The sequence below is a fragment of the Rissa tridactyla genome, chromosome 1 (assembly GCF_028500815.1).
Source record: "Rissa tridactyla isolate bRisTri1 chromosome 1, bRisTri1.patW.cur.20221130, whole genome shotgun sequence".
Lineage (NCBI taxonomy): Eukaryota > Metazoa > Chordata > Aves > Charadriiformes > Laridae > Rissa > Rissa tridactyla.
In genome coordinates this window covers 103230073-103251950 of record NC_071466.1, presented here as the reverse complement: position 1 = coordinate 103251950, position 21878 = coordinate 103230073, and the positions used below count along the sequence as shown (strand labels likewise).

General features: G+C 50.0%; 1 protein-coding gene and 1 long non-coding RNA gene across 2 annotated transcripts; one reads left to right on the top strand and one right to left on the bottom strand.

Annotated features, from left to right (window-relative positions):
• Positions 1 to 1971: 1971 nt before the first annotated feature.
• On the bottom strand, positions 1972 to 5583 carry KCNE1 (potassium voltage-gated channel subfamily E regulatory subunit 1). Its single transcript, XM_054214815.1, has one exon. It carries the CDS (start codon positions 4503 to 4505, stop codon positions 4125 to 4127), a length of 381 nt encoding a protein of 126 aa, XP_054070790.1. The 5' UTR covers positions 4506 to 5583; the 3' UTR covers positions 1972 to 4124.
• Positions 5584 to 10407: 4824 nt separating this feature from the next.
• LOC128916585 (uncharacterized) lies at positions 10408 to 17907 on the top strand. The gene is made up of 3 exons (XR_008469011.1): positions 10408 to 10761; positions 16397 to 16563; positions 17448 to 17907. It is a non-coding gene; the product is annotated as an uncharacterized LOC128916585 (long non-coding RNA).
• The last annotated feature ends 3971 nt before the right edge of the window (positions 17908 to 21878 follow it).

The window sequence follows — 21878 nt, the reverse complement described above, 5'->3', positions numbered from 1 at the left end:
ATGCAGACGTATCCTCAGGTAAATATACTCCCACCCCAGCAAATGGTAGCTGCACCTTGCTGCATGCTGCACCCTGCTCCACGCATGGCTGGGGAAGTCTTCTCCAGTAGAGGTACTGCAGATGACGTTCCTGCAACAGCTTTGCAGGCATGGCCTGAGAAGACAGGCTTGGGGGGGGTGCTGCCGCAGTCACAGAGTTGCCCAGAGTCTGGGCAATCCAGACAGGTTTCCAGGGCAGGCAGGAAAGGGGAGAAGAGGGAGAACTCATCTGCCTGTGAGTCAGTGGCCACATAACCTAGTGAAAAACTTCCTGGGATCTTCTTCCCCCAAGGCATGAGGACTGACTTTCCCCTCCGAGAGGTACAATGCAGAATCCTGTCCACATTTCTGCTGTACCAGTTATTTATAAATATTAATTTGTGTGGCTTTGTACCACGCAACTTCCAGGTTAGTCTGGAACTGTACAAAACAGAACCTCACAAAATATATAGAGGAGAGAACCTGCTATATTGAGCTTTGATTTTGCTTGAGAACTTTGTGCTTTACCACCACATCGCTGTAAACAATGTAGGGCTTCAGTTCAAAATGCCATTTCTGTATAATGCTGGCATTTCTATATAATGTGATTTCTATTATAAAAACCGTAAGTAGCCAGAGAGCAGTACCTGTGCCTGGAGGTATCCTCATTAGGCCAACTGGCGGCAAGGCTACCAACTAGAATAAAGCCACAGCTGATGAAGTCAGGGCCTTTAGCTATCGGGGACCAGAGAAAAATAAACCTCTGCCAGTTTCCCTAGCTATTTTTTGTCTCCTGAGCAAAAGACTTCTAACGTTTGGGCCGACGAAAGCGCAACAATTGCCTAATGAGTTTAAGATTCTTCAGTCTCCCCAACAAGCAGGAAATTGGAAAACGTGAGCGCCGTGTGATGGTAATTATGTGACAGGCCTGTTGCTGGCCTTTGGTCTACGGCAAAGATGATGAGTGAGTGAACTAATCACACATTTCTAGGCACTCCTCGGCCAGTGAATGCTCTTTCTCCCATTACATGAAGTCAGAGATGGGTCCCGTGTCAGCCATCCTTCATGAGTCAGGGGTAATGACAGAGGAAGTGGGAGCTGTGTTTACAAGCCCTGGAGGATGCTCGGCGATGCAGGCTGCAGCTTGGCTCACACTTCGCATCTCCAAAACTGTTATTACATAATCCAGAGCTGTATAGAAAAGGATTTCAGAGCCTTTTTCAAGGAGTGCATGCACAGAGACCTGGCTGACCTTGTAAGATCTCATAATATGTACTCCCACTTCTCTTGTGATCAGTCATCCTTTCTAGCCTTAAAAAGTCTCTTCAACAGAGCACCCCATGAGGGCTGGCTGCCCAGCCGATGCCTTGTGCGGAGCCACTGGGCTCCACATGGGCACGAGACCTTCCTCCCTTGCTGGGAGGAGGGACTACTACCCCACAGCTATTTCTTCCCTTTTTGCCAGGCCCAGTGTCGTTTCTGGGGTGGGTGCCACAAAACCCAAGCCCCCGCGGGGCAGGTGCTGCTGGGGCTGCGGTGGAAAGCTGCGTGCAGCGTGTGCCCGAAGGCTGCCGCTGGGATGGCTGCACTGAACGCTGGAGCCAGTCTTGCCCAGGGTACTGCAAACCCTGGGATTTTGCTTGAGATGAAGAATTTGTTCCTGACATTTTGGTATTTCTCCAGATCTAGGGTGTAGCAAGAGATATCCCAGCACCCAGGCCTGTCCCTGCTTAATAGGGTGTAGAAAGGGGACGGGTGAGTGGGTGCCCATCAGGTAGTATCAGCGCTCTTTCTGCAAGCTTGTGAAACAGCTTAGGAGAAAAAAAAAAAACAAAACATCTGAGGCCACAAGAACAGTTTGTAATTGATATTTTATTGCTTTGTACAAGTGAAAAAACAGGGGAAAAAGGAGAACTACAAGACTGAAAGGTAGTGTGAAAAGCCACAGTGGGAGTCCACAACTGCCGCTGAACGGTGATTTGTAGTGTGGTGGCACAGGAAAGCGTTATGACTAAGGCACATTTATTCCCCTCTTTTTTAAATAAATAAAATGGCAGAGCTCAGGAAAAAAAAAAAGTGGAAGCCAGCTAACGCTGACAACCACCCTTGTCAAAGACCTACATTGAGGCTATCAAAATAAGGTGACCAGCAAGTGCCTAGACCCAAAATACCTGAAAAAAAATAAAATTGGGGTGGAGGGGGAGCTGCAGGAGGGAGCCCTTTCGACAAGCTTAATGTTTGAAGGTTTTACTGTAATTAAAGGCCATCTTTCATGCAAGTTTAAACATTATCAGCAATGCTTGCCTCTGGAGAACCAGCAAGCAAGAGCATTTGCGCTCTCACAGCAGGCGGGAAATGCAAGCAATGAACAGACTGCAGGGTGAGATCCCAAAAGAGCAGTGCCCAAGCTGAGAAATCAACATTTTTCCAAAGCCTGGCTTTAGTTTACATTCCTCTAGAGGAAAAAGTGACTCAGATAATTAAGCTGATGGGGATTTTTCCAAGCTGTTCAAGACACTGAAAATATGTATCTTGTCCTCAGCTTAATGGTGGACACCATATAAATATCTTTAAAAAAAAAAAAAATTTTTTTAATTGTCCTAAGTATTATGGGAATACAAACATGGCTAGAATATCACTTTAATGAAAGTGCAGTGCTAAAGAAGTACCTATGCATGGAAAGGGGATGTGCTGCGATGTGTATCGCTTGCCCCTCCAAATAGGTGGGTAGCCATCTGCCCCGGCTCTGCCCTCGCCTTGCCTTTGAAGTGGCTGCTCCGCACGACTTTCTTTCAAGCCTTTCCCGCTTCTCTTTCCTCTCCAGCAGCTAAAAATGGGATGTGCCTCTGCAGAGCAGAAATAAAAAAAACCCTCCTGCCCAGCCTAATGCTTCTTTGATCCCAAACAAGAAAACAGGCTTCAAGCTGGCAAGGTTGCTATTCTAAGTAACGCAATGTCCTGGGGAGCCATATTTCTCCCTTTCAATAGAGGCAGCTGATCGCTGCTGCCGGAGAAGCCGAGTTCGGCTCCCGCCTTCCCCCCGTGGCTCAGCAGACAGAGCTGGCCGAAGGAGCGGGTAAGGAGGACAAGGGTAGGAAAACCTTGCTGGCACCCACCTCGTGTTGGGTACTGTGACAGATAAAGAGCTGTACCGAGGGAGGCTGCTCCAGGGAGCTCACAGGATTTAAGTTAAGCACAGACACAAGCTGCGTGGGTGATTAAACATCAGAGGCTTTGTGGAACTGCTCTTCATAGAGCGGCAATTCACTTTCCAACCAAGGGCTAGCACTTAGGTCAATAAGGGCAATAATTAAATGAGATTGAAACTCTTGAAACACTACACACTTGCATGGCATAGACCCTGTGGGCTGCTGAGTCTTTGTACAAGGGTGGAAATTGCTGCCAGGATGAATCCCCATCCATGAGAATGAAGACCAAAAGTAGCCGGCAAGACCGGTCTAGGATACCTGTTAGGAATTAGGGACAGACACTAAAACATTTCCCTCCAAAGTCTGCATTTTTCTACAGAAATGGTTTTCAGCAAAAAAAATAGGAATCTTTTTCTAAAATTTTATCTCAAAGAGCTGCATGATTCTGAAAGAAATAGGTCATCCACAGCCCTGTACAATTTTAAAAATTGTTATTCTATGCTGAGCAGAAATGCAAATGAAATATTTCAGCTACTTTTTCTTGGAAGAAACTGGTCTTACTTGAAAATGATTGCCTAAACCATACTTGGCTGTTAATGCCTGTAGCTTGTGTTTGATCCAATTTGGTTTTAATTACATGGACTACTGCAAGCGTTCACACTGGCAATGCCAACATTTGCTTTTATCGCTTGATGGTGAAGCTGAGGAGTCCATGATGCTCCCGCAGTGTCTCCCCCTCCTTGACCTTGCAGTGATTGCGACAAGGTACTGGTGGCCGGGCACTTCTGCAGCACCGGCGCCATCACAGACCCTTCAGCTTCACCGTCAGTTCATGGTTATTCAGCCTGACCAAGGCCATCACCTGCGGCTCTGCAGATGGGCAAGCAGCTAGCCTGGTTCATACCAGGTATCGTTCGGGTTGTCTCTGTGCAAAGTACAATCCTTTCTCCCGTTTTGCTAGGAAGACTTCGCCTCGGGAATCTGCATGCTCGGCTGCTCCACGGCCAGCTGATTTTCAAAGACACAGCACAGCTTGTAATTTTCTATGAGCTTGGCTTGAAAATACTCCCTGTCCTTCTTGTGCCAAATGTCTGTGGCAATGTAGGTGTTGTAGGGGTCACGGGATTCCTCCAGCCTCCTGGCGCGGATGTTGGTGAGCATGACTCCCACTGTGAAGAAGCCAAAGAGGCCGACCATCAGAAGCACATAGATGATTTCCAGGTTGCTGCTGGCACTTTTGACCTGGGAAGGTGCAGAGCTATTCGTCTGCTGCATGTAGTCTTGAAGCAGCTTGGAGAGGAGTGAAGTCAGGGCTGTGTCGTTAGACAGCACCAACATCTTGTTCTTCTGACCTTTGCACTTCTTCCTTCCGTATTTGTAGTTTTTCTAGAAAAGCATGAAAATCAGGGACAAGCCAGACAAATCGTCAGGTAAGGATGCAATTCTCTCTGTCTCCCTTTACCGGTTCCCTTCCTCAACGAGGAAGCTACCTCAGGGTCGGAGCAGAGGCTGGACCGGCCTGGAGGGGCCTCTTCAGCTCCTGTTTCCAAGAGAGGCCAGTTAGGCTGAGTTCACCCCCCATAAACACTTGCCTTGCAGACCCTCCTCAGTCCTCACAGACGGTCTGCCGTGGTGTGCAGCTGCCCCAGCTGTTGGCCACTCACACGGACACCTCACCCAGGCCTATTTAAAGCCTGTGACTTCTCTCCTGAGCCCCCACAGGCATGAGGAGCGTCTCCCTCCCACTCTGCAGCAACTGCTTTGAAGATTGTTATCGTGGCTTCTCTTGGTCCTCTCTCCTCTACTTTCAGCTTTAGGATTGAGTTGGGAAACAAAACTTCTGTACCTGAAATCACTCAGTACCCGCAGCAAGCTCCTCCTGTCCACACCTGTTGAGGAGTCTTTGCCTTTCTTCAGCAGCTCTCATAGTGATATACACCATGGAAAACTAAGCAACCAAATGTCTGACAGAAATGTGTCCTACACTAATTTAATGCAACTTCCCAATGGGCGTTTGCCCAAGGAGTGGATACAGAGGGAGCCTGTAGCAACTGCCTACCCAGCAGCAGAAAGGAAAAGCATCTCCCTTCATCCCTCTCCCTACAGACCAGCAGTTCTCTCCCAGGTAGCTCGCTGCTTTCTCCTCCAAACTTAATTGCTATGCAACCAGTGTTTTGCTGTCTGGTTAGGAGGACTTCCACTGGCATCACTGCAGGTCGGGAATAGGGCAGGAGATGGTAACACCAAGAAGCACCTGAACATCCAAAGCCGCCTAGCCATGGCGCTCTGCATTGACAGTCTTACACAAGAAGCTGAAGGGTCCTTTTCCCCTTTCCAATGTCAGCTGTAATCGCTTAATAAGAGCAATCTTATCAGCACTGCAATCCCAAAGCCTCAGCAGCCAGGTAACATGACTGACAATCTCACTACAGTGACTAATTTAAATGTCTCTAGAAAATTAAGACAACGGTTTCCCTCTGTTTTTGCCCTTAGCACATCTGAATGAGGTACTGTTATTCAAGGTGACTTCTGCGACAGCAATCTTGTAATCATATAAGATGGCTGTCAGTGCTTTCTACAGTTTTAAATCTGTGAGAGCAGGCAAAAGCTTCCCCAGCATACTTTTTTTTTTTTTTTAAGAGGTACTATATTGTAATAATTTATAATACATCAAGAATGAAATGAAGCCTTGGGCAGAAAGCCACCAAAAGGCCTAGGCAGCAATTACACCCCTCCGTGAGGGCAACATTAATGATGCATAGATGTTGTGCAGCACCTCTGCGCGGGAGGGAGTTTAGCTGTGCACACAGCCTCCAGCTGCTGGTAATGACACTGCAGTAGACGAGATGTATCTGGAGGCTTCTTTGAATCGTCTGCACCTCGTTATGGCATAAATGCTGTAAAAGGAGATGCTGAGACAGAGGGAGTGAGAAGAGGACACTGATCTTATGACCTGCTGTCCCTTGGATGAAGAGCAGTTATTTACCCAGCGTGTTCTGTGCTAGCAGGTGCTGTTGCAGCCAAATAAAGTACACAATTAATGCAGGCGTGAATACAATCAAACATACTCACATAAATTAAATGCTACTGCAACTGCACGTGCTGATTTTCAGTCCAAACCCTTCTGCTTGACCTCCCAGCTGTGCAGTTGTGGATTTGGAGCTGGGTCTCACTGATAGTCAGACGCTCAGCCCAGAATGGTAAATACTGTGGAGAAAGCCCTGTTCTCCACACCGTGCAATCCTGGGGGACACGAGCGGCACCAGCCCACACCAGATGACACCAGACTCCTTCCCCTGGCAAGCAGGTGACTGCTGGGAGCCCAGGTCAGGCTCCTGTGGGCTCAGACTCACCCTGCTCCAAGCAAGCAGTTCCTGCCGTGGGGTGCCTCGCCAGGAGGAGAAATGAGCACCCATGAGAGTACGCCTTGGTATTTCGGCTTTAAATAGAGCCAAGCCTGGGGGTGGCAGAGGGAGACAAAAATCCCCTGTACAAAACAATATTCTGATCCAATTTACTTCCTCAGTTGCATGAGTCAAAGCTACAGGAAATAACATCTTGGCAGTCTGGCTTAATAGTTAAAATCTATTCACATTTCACAGCTGTGTTCAGATCCTTTAAGAAGGAAAGGAAGAGAAAAAGAAGTTTAAACCTTTATCTGAGATTACTCCTCCTAAGCATGTAGAACATGTCGACACTATAAAATGTAAAGCTGCTAACAAATCGTTGCAGTAACTTTAAGACAAAACAAAGAAGAATTTCACTGGATCTCTCTTTTTGAGAAAGTCAGGCAATCATTTCTCATAATAATTATCACGAGCACTTACAACGTCTCCGGTGCTGATGAATTGACGTTTTGAGACTGAATATCCTCAGCTACCTCCCTATATTCTTTTGGGAGGTTTCTGAAGGTTGCAAGGTGTTGCCCACTTCTGGGTTGCTTGCACGCCAGCTGGGCTGGGGGCTGGCAGGGACGAGTGGCCCCATCTCTGTAAGCACATCAGATGGCAATAACAGGAGTGTTTAAGGGAGGGCAACTCCACTGAAATCCATAGTGGGACCAGTTTAGAGCTGGAGTACACGGGACTGGGAAGAACCACCTATCACTGGCCTACTCCATGACTGATGGTTGCATCTCGCTGTCCCAAAAACTCTGTTTTGACCACAGCCAGAGTGGTTTTCTGTTCCCCGCTGCCCTAGCCAGATGACTGCTGGTGGGCTGCAAATCGCGACCACTGCCCCAGTCCCCTCATGGGGCTCCCCTGAGGAGCTCTAAGTGAAATCGTGCAGTGGTGACAGTCCACTGGTGGGGAAAAAAAAACAACCCAAACACAACACCCCCTTCCCTCATACACCCTAAAGGCCCCAATGTAGAGAAGACTGAGTCTTGCTCTGCGTATTTCCAAGCACTCAGAGTCTGCTTACACTGCTCAGCCCCTCAACAGCTCCCACCATCCCGATAGGAATATCTGCCACTCTCCCAAACCTCTGTGGCTTGGGCAAGAGCCATGGGGCACAGCTGGGGGAAAGGAATGGAGATCTACTAGAGATGGAAAGCTGCTCTCTTGAAGGAAAGTGAAAAATAAACAAACCTCTGGTGGACACTTTTCATGGTGGTATCTTCCCTCAGGGTCTGAAGGAAGGTGGACACTTTTCATGGTGGTATCTTCCCTCAAGGTCTGAAGGAAAACAGCACCGACCCTGAGAGTGCCTCCTGAAGGAGAGGGCTGAAAGACCTCTGGTGGAGGGCATCTGTCAAGATTGCATTTTAGCAGTTAACAGGAGGAATCAGGGAAGAAAGCTTTAAGCCACAAAGGTCTCTTGGTTTGAAAAGGCTTTGCGTGATGGAGGGTTGTGACGGCTAAACTCAGGGAAGACCCAGTTACTCCTGGAGCTATGAAGCAGGACACACTGTGGGGAATGGAGGATGGAGACACATGGGCTCCATAAGCATCATCATCTCAGAACCCATCCCTGAGCAAGTCTTAGGCCACATCTCTCCGGTATGACCGTGCTATGATAGATCTACTCCTAATCTTAATCTCTTGAACATCCGAATGCTTTCAGCCATGGAGTGCTAGAGCTCCAAAATGCAAGTCCATGAGACTGCTTGTGTGATGTAGAGTCTGACCCCGGTTGGGTCTGAAGGGAGGCCACGCTCAGCCACTGGAGACCACGCTGTGCCTGTCTGGGTGCTGAGGCAGTCCCACCCACTGCTGCTGGGGAGGTAGGACTGTGATGGGGACACCGCTACAGAGCTGTAAATTGACATTTGAGTTGAAACAGAGCAATCCGCAGCTGCAGAGCATCTGGCATTTGATATTACTTCTGTCTACATTATAAACGTCAGAACTGACACACACCTGGCTGGTTCCTAACAAAGGCAAAGCACGTTCTTTTATCAGTTGGGTCTGTCTGTTCAAAGGCAGGCTGGAGGGTGCTCTGTGAGCCTGGATGCTGCTGTCAGTGGGGTGCACCCAACCCAGCTGGAGCCACCAGCTCCAGCACAGTCCTTTCTGCCCCTGGCTGAGTTGGGCTTCTTTCCAAAAGCTAAGCTTCAGTGAAACACACTCTGGAAGATGTTGTTGGGTCCCAGTTGACCACTCGGGTTTAAAAAGAAGAGGCAGTTTTCTGTCATGTACTGTACTGTCCTGGTTTCAGCTGGGATAGAGTTAATTTTCTTCCTAGAAGCTGGTGTAGCACTGCGTTTTGGATTTAGGATGAGAATAATGTTGATAACACACTGATGTCTTAGTTGTTGCTGAGCAGTGCTTACACTAAGTCAAGGACTTTTTGGGTCCTCACACTGCCCGGCCAGCAAGGAGGCTGGGGATGCACAAGAAGATGGGAGGGGACACAGTTGGGACAGCTGACCCCAACTGACCACAGGGATATTACACACCATGTGTCATCATGCTGAACAATAAAACTGGGGGGAGTTGGCAGCAGGGGGGGCGGCTGCTGCTCAGGGACTGTCCGGGCATCGGTCGGAGGATGGTGAGCTATTGCATTGTGCGTCACTTGTTTTGCCTATTCTTTTATCATTATCATTACTTTCCCTTCTTTTTCTGTCTTACTAAACTGTCTTTATCTCAACCCCCCAGTTTTACCCTTTTTTCCGATTCTCTCCCCCATCCCACTGAAGGGGGAGTCAGCAAACGGCTGTGTTTAGCTGCCTGCTGGGTTAGACCACCACGTGTGCCCAGAGGACATGATACTCAGCTTTGGGGCTCAGTGGGAATTTTGTCCTCGAGCATTAGTTGGGCAAACTGATTTGCTTTGGCTAGCTGTACTTTTCTTCCCTGCTGAGGTCAAAATGTGATATTTATCATGTAAACAGATGTTAAATGACAGAAGCTCATCTCCTAATACAATTTTCTCAGCTCTCACAAATCAAAGGACCGATATTCTAATTTATACTAAGCAAACATCTCCAACAATCTCTCTCTCTTATTGCTGCCAAAAGCATCAGTAACAAAGCACCAGAAACCAAGGGAGCCTAGAGGAACACATACCTTTAGAAAGTATATAGCTCCAGCAACTTCTCATGAACTTATGACACACAAAAAAGCCTGTTCTACGCTGGTAGTAAAAGTTAGCACAGCGCATTGCCCACCTCCCCACATTTTCTGCTAACAACATGCTTCTCCGTCACCATAAAGCAATGGAACTATTGACCTCCCTGGCTGATTTCTCTGGCTGTTCGTTGCGGGGATGAGTAGGTCAGACAACTTTCTGGAGGCCAGAGCATTGCACAAGGTAGACCCATTTTCCACCCTCCAGCTCCTGGAAATTTTGCAACAGTGCAGCATCCAGGACGCCGCGATCCTATCAGAGATGGGACAACAGCACAGCCCAGAAGCAAGCAGGGTTGTACGGATCGATTTGCAGTTATACACGAGATGCACACACCTTCCGCAGTCCCCACCTTTCTCTGGCAAATTTGCAGCTTCTCCCAGACAGTCCTAGGGCCATCCATCCCTACCCACCTGAGCAACACTTCAGGTCCTTGTACTACTTCAAAAAGCACCACCCATGCAGCGGGGTATACGCTCATTTCTTCCCCAAAGTACCACTTTCATCTGATCACAAGACAGAAATTCAGTCCTCTTACACATCCTGTATATGCGTCATACTATTTTGAAGCGGAAAACCCAGCAACCCACCCCAACCAATATGCAACCGAGTTTATCCTCCCAGATGCAGCTGCCTTGGGCTCGCACCCAGCCCAAAAGAGCAGGCAGCCACTGGCACGGCTGTAAACAGCAAACAAAACCTGGCAGGCAGAGCCCCGGCTCCCTCTTCTCCTCCATCAGCTCAGCTCTGCGCCTCGGCAGCCCCGTGGCTCTTGCAGCCCCCCCGGTTCTCGTCCCCCAGCCCCTCTGCGCCGAGTGTCGGTACAGACCTGGCAGCAACGCGTGGCTGGGTGCAGGGCTCCAGCCCCTCCCAGGGAAAGAGAATTAGGAAGATGTGAGCCCTGGAAAGCCCCCGGGGTAACACCCCTGGGCAGGGAGCGGGCAGAGGCTGGCTGCTGGCTCCTGCAGGGGCAGCAGCCTGTCTGTCACTGTCCCCCGTCCCCGGATCAGTGCGAAAGGTAAGAGGCAACCAGGAAAACACCCAGACTGACCAGGCTGGGGGAGGGCAGGAGACCGTGGCGTGGGTGCCATCGGCCGGCCTCCCGCTGCAGGTGCTGGCTCCAGCCCTGGGCACACTGGTGGGAGGTGCTGAGGGGACACGGCGGGGGGGGGCAGCTCCTGTGCTGACACTCGTGGGTGCCACAGGCCCCGGTAAGCGCGGGGTGCAGTTAGGGCAGCACAAGGGGAGTGGGAGGAGGATGCCGGGGTGTCCGTCCCAGCTGGCTTCCCCTGCTGACCCCACGCGGGCTGTCCTCGCACCCCGACACTCACCTCCTCGCTGCCCTGCAGGCTGACACGCACAAACACACCGTGCCCTGCCTGTCCCTGGGCCCAGGCAAGGGACCAAAGCTGTGCAGGTAGGCACAAAGGGAGGCATTTTTAGAAACAGCAGTAGTGTCAGCAAAATCCCCTGGGATTAGGAGCTGTTGCAACGTAAGGGGAGGTCCATCTTCCGGTGACATTACAGCCCCTGGGGTGTGAGGAGGAAGGGGGGAGGCATTTCCAGAGATGCCCCTTGAACCCAACACAAACAGCTCATTACAGGGGGCTCTGGCTAACTCCTATCCATCACTTAAAAAGAAAAAAAAAAACCTGAAAACCCATTTTCCATTTGAGGAAGAAGCTCTGGTTAGCCTTAGGGAGTGTTCATTAAAGCCCACCTGGAACCTGTAAGATGAATTTATTAGCTTTGCAAGGCAGCTGCATTTAAACTCATTCAGAGGATGCCAGTGATGTGGGATAATGCTCCCTTGGCATCCCCCAAAGCCATGGCAGATCCACACCGGTGTGTGGTGTGGCTCCTGGCAGTTCCCTGCCCTGAGACTCCCAACAGCCGGCAGCAGACAGGGATGGGGACAGCCCCTCCTTGGCTGATGCTCCTCGGCTTTACCGGGGGCTGTTGCTAGGACAAGTGCCAGAGAGGAGAATTTAGATGGTGACTGAGGTATTGAAATGAATGGATGAAATCAGTATCTTGACATTTTCATGCATGCCCACTTTCAGGAGCTTTATTCTGCGTTTTCAGTGGGATGGAGCACGAAGCCCACGTTTTCATTGCCCGTGATATTGCTGCATCCCAATGAGGGAGCAGAGCAAGCTGTTAACAAGACAGGATAATTTCCCAGGCTGGACTTCAGCACACCTCACTGTAGGAGGAGGTGGGCAGTGCCAGCAACTGTCCTGAGCTGCGCCCAAAGCCCTGGAAAAAATCTGGCTTGCTTTTGGTCCAGCTCCTGCATGGTACTGGGGGCTCAGTTTCTCTCCTCCAGGGCAGCAAAATGAAGTTTCACTTTGCTTCTGGGAAGCCTTGAGGCAGATCTGATACTTCTTGCTTTTTACACACCTGCCTAGCACCCATATAACATTCCTCTTTGAGACCTTTTAGTTGCATTTTAATGCCTGCCATGAGGCACGGTGTTTGTAGGGCCCAGGAAGATGTAGAAGTTGAAGGGATGTCCCAAGTTCAGAGGAGGATCTGGTGACAGTATGGCACTGCTCCCCCAGCGCTGGGGAAAGTGTTTCCCTTCCCCAGGAGACCAGTGGCACCAGCCTGAGGCCAAGTATGGCCACCAAAATGCCAGAATAAAAAGAAATCATGTGCTCAGGTGTGTGATCTCATCCAAATCACACAAGGGTGTCCCAAGAGTTCAACTGAACACTAGAGCATGACTGGGGAAAGAGGCTGCTGTAAGAATGGGCTGTTGTGGCTAATTAGGAAAATAATGCACTGCTTGATAAACAAATTGATTAAATCTTGTGGCAATGCAGAAGGATCAAAAATAGGGTTAGGGCAGTGAAAGCTTGCACCCCACTCTGATTTGGAGCAGCTTGAGCACCCTGAAAGGTGCTGCCTCAAGCCCGAAGAGGGTTCAAAAGGGCATGAGGGAGGAGGAGGAAGACGAGAGAAGGAGAGTGTGCATGGTCAGTGGCAGCAGAGAGCAAACAGTCAGGCCCTGCTTCCTCCTCGTGGCAGAAATCTGGGACAAAACTAGATCATATCACTTCCTGGTCCAGCCTTCCTCTTCCCCATGGCTGAATACCCCGGAAGGTGTTGGGAAAGAGGAGCATTGCTTTGGTGTGGCCATGCCCCTGCTTTGGGAGAGAGGCAGGCATGGGGAGGGAGCCACCGGGACATGAGGCAGGTACCCAAGGAAGGCACTTTGAGCCAAGGCTTAGCAGCACTGGCCCCATTTCTTGTCATCTGCCCCCAAGGCAGGGCGCTCTGCTGGCATGAGGGACGGTGGGCTATGTAGAGCACCTGTGCCATGCTGGGCAGCATCACCAAACCCAAGTTGGGGAGCATCACCAAATCCATGCTGAAAGAGGCAAGCAGACTCTCCCTGGGGAAGGCAGGAGCGTGTCACAGGGAGCAGCAGACGGTGGGTGACAAGTCCCCTGCCACCACCTGGGTAGGTGAAGAGTGGGATGTCAACCTACCATCCCAAGTGCAGTGGGGAGGTTACCAACCTGATAAGGGATGCGATGGTCACTTGTCAAGGAATGAACCCCTTCTGCAGGCGGACGAGGAACAAGTCTCCCTGCGACCCTCTAGAAAGAGCATTGCGCCTCTGGGGTTTGCTTTATTCTCGGTATATCTGATATTTGCAGTCATATTCCTAAAATCAGCATGAGATCTGTGAACAGGATCCCACTGGCTAACATCCTGCGATGGGGAAGAAAAATGCGAATACAGTGACCAGCCTCTGCTTTCCCTCATGCCATAGCCTCCTCGCACCACTGAGCGCTGAAGTAACCCCCGGCAAAACTGCTCCAGTTGACGCAGCTCCAGAGGGGGCTAAGCCGTGGGGCTGGGCAAACCAAAGCCAAGATTATTTTTAAGAGATCTCAGGGTCTGTGTGGGACCTCACTTCCCCCCCATCATGGCTCCACCGCAGCTGAGAGGAGGATTATGTCTTCTTTAGGCAAGAGCAGATTCTTTTTGTTTTAGAAGCATCTGTGTAACTTCTATTTGACTTTGGTGGGACCTGAGAGGGCATCTGACGGGGAGATTATTTTTTTATATGGCAATGGCAATATACAAAGGCTAGGCTCAAAGCTACAAGACCACTCCAGGAAAGAAGTTTCTTTGCCCTCCCAGATCTGTCAGTAGCTGAAGGTATAATTTTCTTCAGTACAATGACGACATGAAGAGTGATGGGATCCCTCAGAAAACAAACACAGGTTTTTCTCTGGAAGGTGAGAGTTTGTGGATCTCTTGAAACCATATTCCTGGTGGAGGTATTTTGTTTTTAAATTGGTTTCAGTGTTGTTCTGAGGAAAGAAATACTGAAGTAGATATGGAGAGTAGAAAATATAGTTTACTCTTGCAATGAATCATTGCTTTTTCTTAGAAAGGTTACTGCTGGGGGTCTTGCACGTAAGTAGGTGAAGTCTAACTTACTTCTGTCCAGGAGATCATTATCTTTGGCACTTTCCCAGACATATCATGTTAACCACTCAAAATCAGGAGAAACCACCAGAAAGTTATGCAAATCCTTACTTGCATTTTTGCTGGGCTCTTGAAGTGAAAGGGCTGCTCACGGCAGCCCAACGGGAGGGAGAAATAACTCAGAAGGTGCCTTTGGCCTCCTCTGGTCCCACAGTGAGCTGAGCTGGGCGCAGCTCATGGCAAGCACCAGGCTGGGGCTGCCTGCTCACCTCTGGTTCCTTATGGCAGAGCTGAGGGGAGGGGGGAACAAATGGGGCTTCAAGCCCTTCTCCAGCTCCGTCCCTCATCCCAAGAATGAATTCCCACCAAATGGCTCTATTGCCCTCAATGGCTCTATTGCCCCTTTGGGACATGACCTCCAATTCAGCCCAAACACCGTAGAAATGACTTTAGGTTTAGGGGTTATCCAAATCATCTTATAAAGGATGGGCTTTCAGGAAAACCACAGCAGTGGCTTTCTGCAAACATAGCTGAAGTCAGATAGCCAAAAATGAAAGTACTCATAATCACATATAACATTTAGCAAACCGAGCCAAGAGGGTGACACTAATTCGCTTGCTGATATCCCAGCACTAATGCCAGCAGATCCAATTCCTAAAAGCAAGGACGTGGACCACCTGCTCCCGTACGCTTGCACAACCTCTGCTATTACGCAGCCACAAAATAAACGTTCGCTTGGCTGCAGCGGCAGGAGCGGCGCCACAGCGCAGAGCTGCAGCTGGCACAAATCAGCGGAGCTGCAGCAAAGTAAGCAGAGCTGCGTGGATTGACACCAGCTGGGGAAACTGGCTTGCCATTTGCAGCCTGCCAGTGAAATACAATTTAGACCGTAAAAAACCCACAATGTGGAATTAAAAATGTGCTGACACCTGCAGCGTTTGGAAAAGACACAGGATGGAGATGTTTCTGACCCCCATAACAAGGTTAAATGCAGTTCCCTTACTGAAGGGTAATTCATAGAGGCCAGCAGAGGCACAAAGGCTGGATTGTTATATTTTTATGATGATTATTCAGATGAGTCATCCCCAATCAGCAAGCACTCATTGCGTTAATGACCAGACAGGGGAAATTCAGTTTAGCAGTGACCGATGCTGCAGTTTATTCTTCTGAAGGTTCACCAGGCGTTGTGGGAAGGCTACATCATTAGCTACGAATGCGTATCCACTCCGGACTATGTCTCCTAAGAGCAAGCTGCGGTTATCGGCTCCCGCAGTACCTGTGCTGTGGCTCCCGCCCCTTTCCAGTAGCAGCATTTTGGGTGATCTGCAGTGCGGTGCCCTCGGGGAAAGGACCGGCTCCTTTTCTCACCACTACGCAGCGCAGCTCTACCGTCCCCACCGCTCGGTCCCCCTGGCACTGCTGCAAACACACGTGGAAAGCAGCGCGGTTGCCTAACAATAAGCAGAACCCCATTAAAAAAAAAAAATAAAATCAGAGTCATGCTCCGTGAGTACATGGAGACGGCCATAAAAATCCTGGACATGTTCCTACTGACTAGCAATGTTGTTTCACAATTGCCCTGGTCTTGCCAGGCAATGAGCGCTTCCCAGGACAGGAGCACAATAATCACATTAAATGGTCTCAGCTCAGTGCGGAGTACACAGGTGGCCACAGCTCAATAGCCACCAGCAGCACTGGCCCTTGGCACCCTGCAGTGGGGCGCATTGCTCACTAAATATTCAATTCCCTTTTTCAACAAATGGTGGCTAATTTTCTTTTTCCTCAAGTGGGTAGTCTGGTAAGTAAAACACAGGATTATTTTTTCTTTCTTTACCCACCACAGTCCCCTACAAACATTCAGTCCCGTGAAAAGATTTTTTTTTTAAAGATGCTGTTCACATGGGCAACAATCCCCCAATCGCCCCCTCACCCTGAAGCCAGCCCAAGGAGAGGAGGCCAAGTTTTGCCCCAAGCAGCGGTAGAGGAGACCAGGTCATGATGGAGCCATCACATTTCTTCCTTCCCTTTCCCAGGAGGAGAGAGCCTGCCTGTGCACATTGCTGCTCCTGTCTCCAGAGGTTAAAAAGCCACATTAAAGAAGGGGAAGAATAATTATCATGTGTTTCCTTGAGGAGGAGCAGTGATACAGGCAGCTTTTTTGCTCTAAGGAATGCTTGGACTGTTTTTTTTCCACTTTTCTCCAGCTTTGTTCCATGCAGAGATAAAGCAGGGGCTGAGTCTGCTCTGAAGCATCTCCCCGCCCCCCCATCCAAAGCTGGCTCAGGCACATGTGCTGCCCTGGGTGCACTAACAGAGGTATTCACGTGGCTAAGAGCATCCCTGCTCCAGCATGCATCCTGTGCCATCCCAGGTGAGTCATGGGGCACCTTACGCCGGCAGGTGGTTGCTTCCCAGGGACTGGTACCCCTCTCCATTTAGGGCATGGATGCTGCCTAGAAGGTCTGCAAAGACATGACCATTCATTTCACAGAATCACAGCATTGTTCGGGTTGGAAGGGACCTTAAAGACCATCTAGTTCCGACTCCCCTGCCATGGGCAGGGACACCTCCCACTAGACCAGGCTGCTCAGAGCCCCATCCAGCCTGGTCTTGAGCACTTCCAGGGATGGGGCATCCACAGCTTCTCTGGGCAACCTGTTCCCGTGTCCCACCACCCTCGAAGTAAAGAATTTCTTCCTGATATCCAATCTAAATCTCCCCTCTTTCAGTTTGAGGCTTTTGCCCTGTGTCCTATCATTACACTCCCTGACAAAGAGTCCCTCCCGATTCTTTCTGTCAGCCCCCTTTAGGTACCGGAAGGCCACTATAAGGTCTCCCCGGAGCCTTCTCTTCTCCAGGCTGAACAACCCAAACTCTCTCAGCCTGTCCTCACAGGAGAGGTGCTCCAGCCCTCTCATCATCTTCGTGGCCCTCCTCTGGACCCGCTCTAACAGGTCCATGTCCTTCTTGTGCTGAGGACTCCCAAAGCTGGACGCAGTACTCCAGGTGGGGTCTCACCAGAACAGAGCAGAGGGGCAGAATCACCTCCATCGATCTACTGGCCATGCTTCTTTTGATGCAGCCCAGGATGCGGTTGGCTTTCTGGGCTGCAAGTGCGCATTGCCGGCTGATGTTGAGCTTCTCGTCCACCAGCACCCCCAAGTCCTTCTCCTCAGGGCTGCTCTCAAGCCATTCTCCGCCCAACCTGTATTTGTACCTGGGCACAAATTTCTGACAGAGGCATTTGTTCCTCAGGAGGAGCATGTCCACATGCGCCAAGGAGAGGGAAGACACAGCGCAGAGGGGGAAGCAAGCGTTTCCCAGCAGTGCCTTACAAAGAGCAGCTCCGTAGCGGATTGGGAGATCAGGGCAGCCTGCACTACACTCTGCCTTTGCTGGTGACGTCACCTCCTCACCCCTCAGGAGTGTTACAGCAGCAAACCAGAAAGAGCTGAGGGGGAACAGCATTGCCTGTGTCTGACCCATCTCCCCCCTGCACGTATCCGTTGGGGGAGATGTCCGGGACTCCTCTCCACAGAACACCCATTTTCGGCTCACTCTCTCTCAACACACATCTTTGACCTTGCAAGCACTGATGGCAGAGGACTCCTTCCTACCACCAAGATGATACCACCGACACAGCGACCACATACGTGCAGGCAGGGATTTCTTTGTTTCAGTCTTGCACCCACTTGGGGGACACAAAAAAATAAATAATGCCTTTGCCGAGATCGTTCAGTTCTACCTCCTTCAGAATATCCTGCTCCTTAAAATACTGGGTTGGGACTGGGAGCCCCTTAACCCTTCATAGGTTTCCTAAGTGATCCTGGCATGCTGCCAAAACCCATCTGAAATTGCAATTAAAAAAAAAAAAAAGGCAAGTTAGGTTGCTGCCTAACCACCTGCTTGTTCACGCTGGGAGTGTTCATGCCGTAGCAGGGGCACACGTGCACACCCAGAACAGCCCTCAGCAGTTGGGTGCCTTGCTCCTGCCAGCCCCCAGCCAATCCAGCAAGGATCACCCATCTGGCAATGCCCCTTGGAGCCACACATGCCTCTGAGCTCCCGACTCATGTCCTTCACATGGCCACTAGCCCGCCACACTCAAGGATGCCTGGGAGAGTTGGCCACACCGCTGCCCTGACCTCCATCACTCAAAGCCTTAGAGATGCAAGAGGCCCTGGGGCAAGTGTGTCCTTGACCTGAGGCATTTCAAGCCTTCGCCACCCACCTCCTAAGACATGGCGTGACCACGCAGGCTGCTGCTCTTGCCATGTGTATGGGGTGCTCTCCTCCCAAGGCTGGGTCACATCATCCTGCTGGCCCCACAGGGGAGTGAAGAGAGTCTCCTGCTCTGCAAGCTGTGGATGAGGACCCTGTCCTGGGAGGGGAGAGACTTGAATTCTGGCATTTGCCTCAATTTTCGCATTCAGCAGAGTGATGTAAGTCGTAGCTGCTGAGGCACACCCAGACCAGCCTGCAAGGTGCTGCCCTGGAAAGCAGGTGATGTGGTTGACAACTTCTTGAGGATACAAACAAATCGTTGTCTTTTATTCTCTATATAATTGCTGCAACCTGTTGATGCCACCACCAGCAAGTTAAATGCAAGAGGCCAAAAATACGTTTTACAAGTCCAATCCTACCCAGCCTGTGTTAGATGTATCCTGCAAATGCCTGTTGGGCTGCACACATACCTCCAGGACTTAGGCAGAGGGAGAATGAATGAGAGACTGGATCCCAAGGTCAGATGTATTCTCCCCAGGATAGTGTCTCCTGGCCCATTCCAGAGCACCCTGCAGCAGATCTCCTCAGGAAGCCACTGAGCGTGGCTGGGCACCTCCAGGGCTTGGCAGGAGCCGGACAGCACTCACTTGGATCACTGGTCTGGTTGAGAGCATTAGAAGGCCTTGCTCTCTACCCCTGTGGAGGAAGGTGAGGAGAAGCATCATGGAGATCTGCACCACCTGTGCACAGCCAGAAGGAGCCATCCACTAAAGAGTCTCTCCACACTTTTTCCCCAGGTTGTCTAAGAGGGATTAGGTTCTTGGTTTGCTGCCATGGTTTAAAAGAAGGTGGGGCTACACGCATCTTTCAAAAGGGAGGATTACCTTGAGCAAAGTACAGCTAAAATAGCACTTCACACTATTTTGAGTGAGGATTTAAAGGTGCTGTCTGAATATCTCACCTAAACCAGGTGGAATTACAAAATCTATAGACTCATAAAAATAAAACACTGTGAGAAAAAAAGCCTATGAAAACAGTGCAGTGGAAAAGCACCACAGACATCTCTGTACTTTGATGCTGGGATCATGCTAACACTAATTACTGAGTGGAAAATACAGTAAACTTTTTCCCCCTTTGCAGTACACAGAAGTCAAAATCCATGTAAGATTCCATTAAGAAATCAAAATGGCATTTTTCCAAAGAGAGCGCACACCTTAGAGATGCAGGTTTCGGGATGTACGAAGTACCAAATGACAGTGTATCACTTGACGGAGCAGGATTCATTGTCATTTGTTCCACCCAACCACGTAAGGATAAGATAGTACAAAAAAAACCCCAAACCAAAACAAACCAACCTCACTCCCTACTTATATTTAAGGTTATATCTGCAACTCCCCATGCAACCTCTACTGCTGCTGCAGCAGTAAGCCAGAGGCTATCAGATATCGTGCAATGCCCATCACAACCCGATCTTAGCACCCAAGAGGACACAGCGTACCCGTGCTACAGGAGAGCAGTCAGTGGTTTGTGCCCCCTCTCCCCGTGGCATGGCAGCACCCCTGGTTGAGCAAGGGGTACCCAAACGATGCTCCCCTTCACCACTCTGTCTCTCTGCGGTGCCCAGCTCGCCCGCCCTCACCTTGGGGGTGGAACACGTGGGCTGACAAACCACAAATCCCGGCTCAATCAGGTGGCAAAACTCAAAGGTTATATTCACAAGGCACATCTAATCAAACTAGATCCCTCGATACTGAAGAAGCGATGGGCATTAAATTATAGGATCTCGAGAAAGAAAAAAACAAAACACCCCAATCCCCCAAAAGCTGCGTGGGCAGTGGAGGGTTTGTACTCGCAATGACCTGTGAAGAGCCACGGCATCAGGCAGGAGGCCACCAGAGCATCACCCTTTGTTGGAGGTTTATTCATCCTCCCCGTGTTCAAAGTATTGAAAACTTGACAGGTTTGCATTGTTCTCCTTTGGCAGTATGTTGCTTAAGCAAAAATAATATTGAACCTTTGGCTTTTCCTACACTGAATCCAACCACCTCAGAGAGCATTTTATACCCATATTTGATCAGCAGATCTCCCGATACACCAAGAAGCAGAGATGGTTTATGGACAGAAACCAATTTTGCTGGCAGTATTGCCAGAAGAAAGAAGGATCAAAGATCCCTTAATGGTAGAGAAGGAGCAAGCTGTCCAAATGCCCCCTCTAATCTCCCAGGAATTTGCACTAAATTGCTAGGTAAGGCTGGGAGAGGAGGGCCCTCCAAGTGCTAGGAAGGACGTTCTCAAAACACCCATTCAGGAGAAGAGTCAGATCACGGTGGAAGAGAAACCTTGTATCCTGAGAAGCAAAAGTAAAAAATACCTTTCTGTTAATTTAGCTAAAATAATGAAAGCTACACACTCACTCTCTTGCCCATGCAACCCACAGGTTCCTGTGCCTGCACGTCATGTATGGTCCAACCTTGCCTGCATTATCAAGGAAGTCTTTTAGAGGCAGCGCTAGTCCTGATTTTTTTTTTTCCCTCTTTTCCTCTTCTAAAGAAGCTGCACGTTTTGCAGCGAGGCAGATAAGCTTTTCTCCAGAAGCAGCCGCACGTATCTTCCTGCTGTGTTGTTTTTCCCCCTCGAGCAAACACCAGATGCGAGCAGTATGAGAAAATTGCCACCCTTCAGAAACCTCTGAGACCCTTTGTGTTTCTGGTCCACTGACCCATGGCGGAGCCGGAGCCACGGCTGCCCTGGGACGTCAGTTCTCTGGAGATGCAGCTACGCCCCTGCAGCCTTTGCCGAAGCACTGGCAAGGACTTGCCCTGTCCTGAGCATCTCATCTCACCTTACCCCAATTTTGCATGGATTTAAACATGCTAGCGTGAGTAAATGTTCTCCCAGTTCGGTGAAAGGAAAGTCAGACCTCCTGTATCACCTCGAAGGCACAGCCAGAGCTTTTGCAGTTGGTCCCAAAATATGTTTCTGGGCAGCAGCAGAGGAGCCAGATCAGCCCTGCAGGTCTCTTCATCACCTCACTCCAACAGCTCAGCCAGCACAAAACCTGGCTGCCGTCATCCCAGCAAGGGTCTGCACGACAGAAACACATAACGCCTGCTCTCTGGTGTCCGTCCTACCTTCCTCTGCCGCGGGTGAGTGCTGGGCACAGCCCGACCCTCCAGCCATCCTGGCACCCCGCAGCGCATTGGTGCCTCTCACACCACAGCTTCGGCTACCTCATCCCTGCAATTTGGAAGTGGTGAGCAAGAAAATTGCCTGCTGCTCAGTCCTTCTGCGGGTCAAGGAGGAGAGGCTTTTTGTATTTGTAAACTAAACCAGACATCAAAGGCAAGCGTGAGGCACATCACTCATATTTTCTTCAACAGAAGTGATGCCACAGGGCCCTGTATATTAGACAGCTGCTCAGGCTATGCAACAACTTGCTTATAGCTCTATAAACCAAAGGGG

Bases quoted from the DNA above. Each gene is read 5' to 3' on its own strand.
- KCNE1 (XM_054214815.1), bottom strand. From the start codon at position 4,505: ATGTTGGTGCTGTCTAACGACACAGCCCTGACTTCACTCCTCTCCAAG.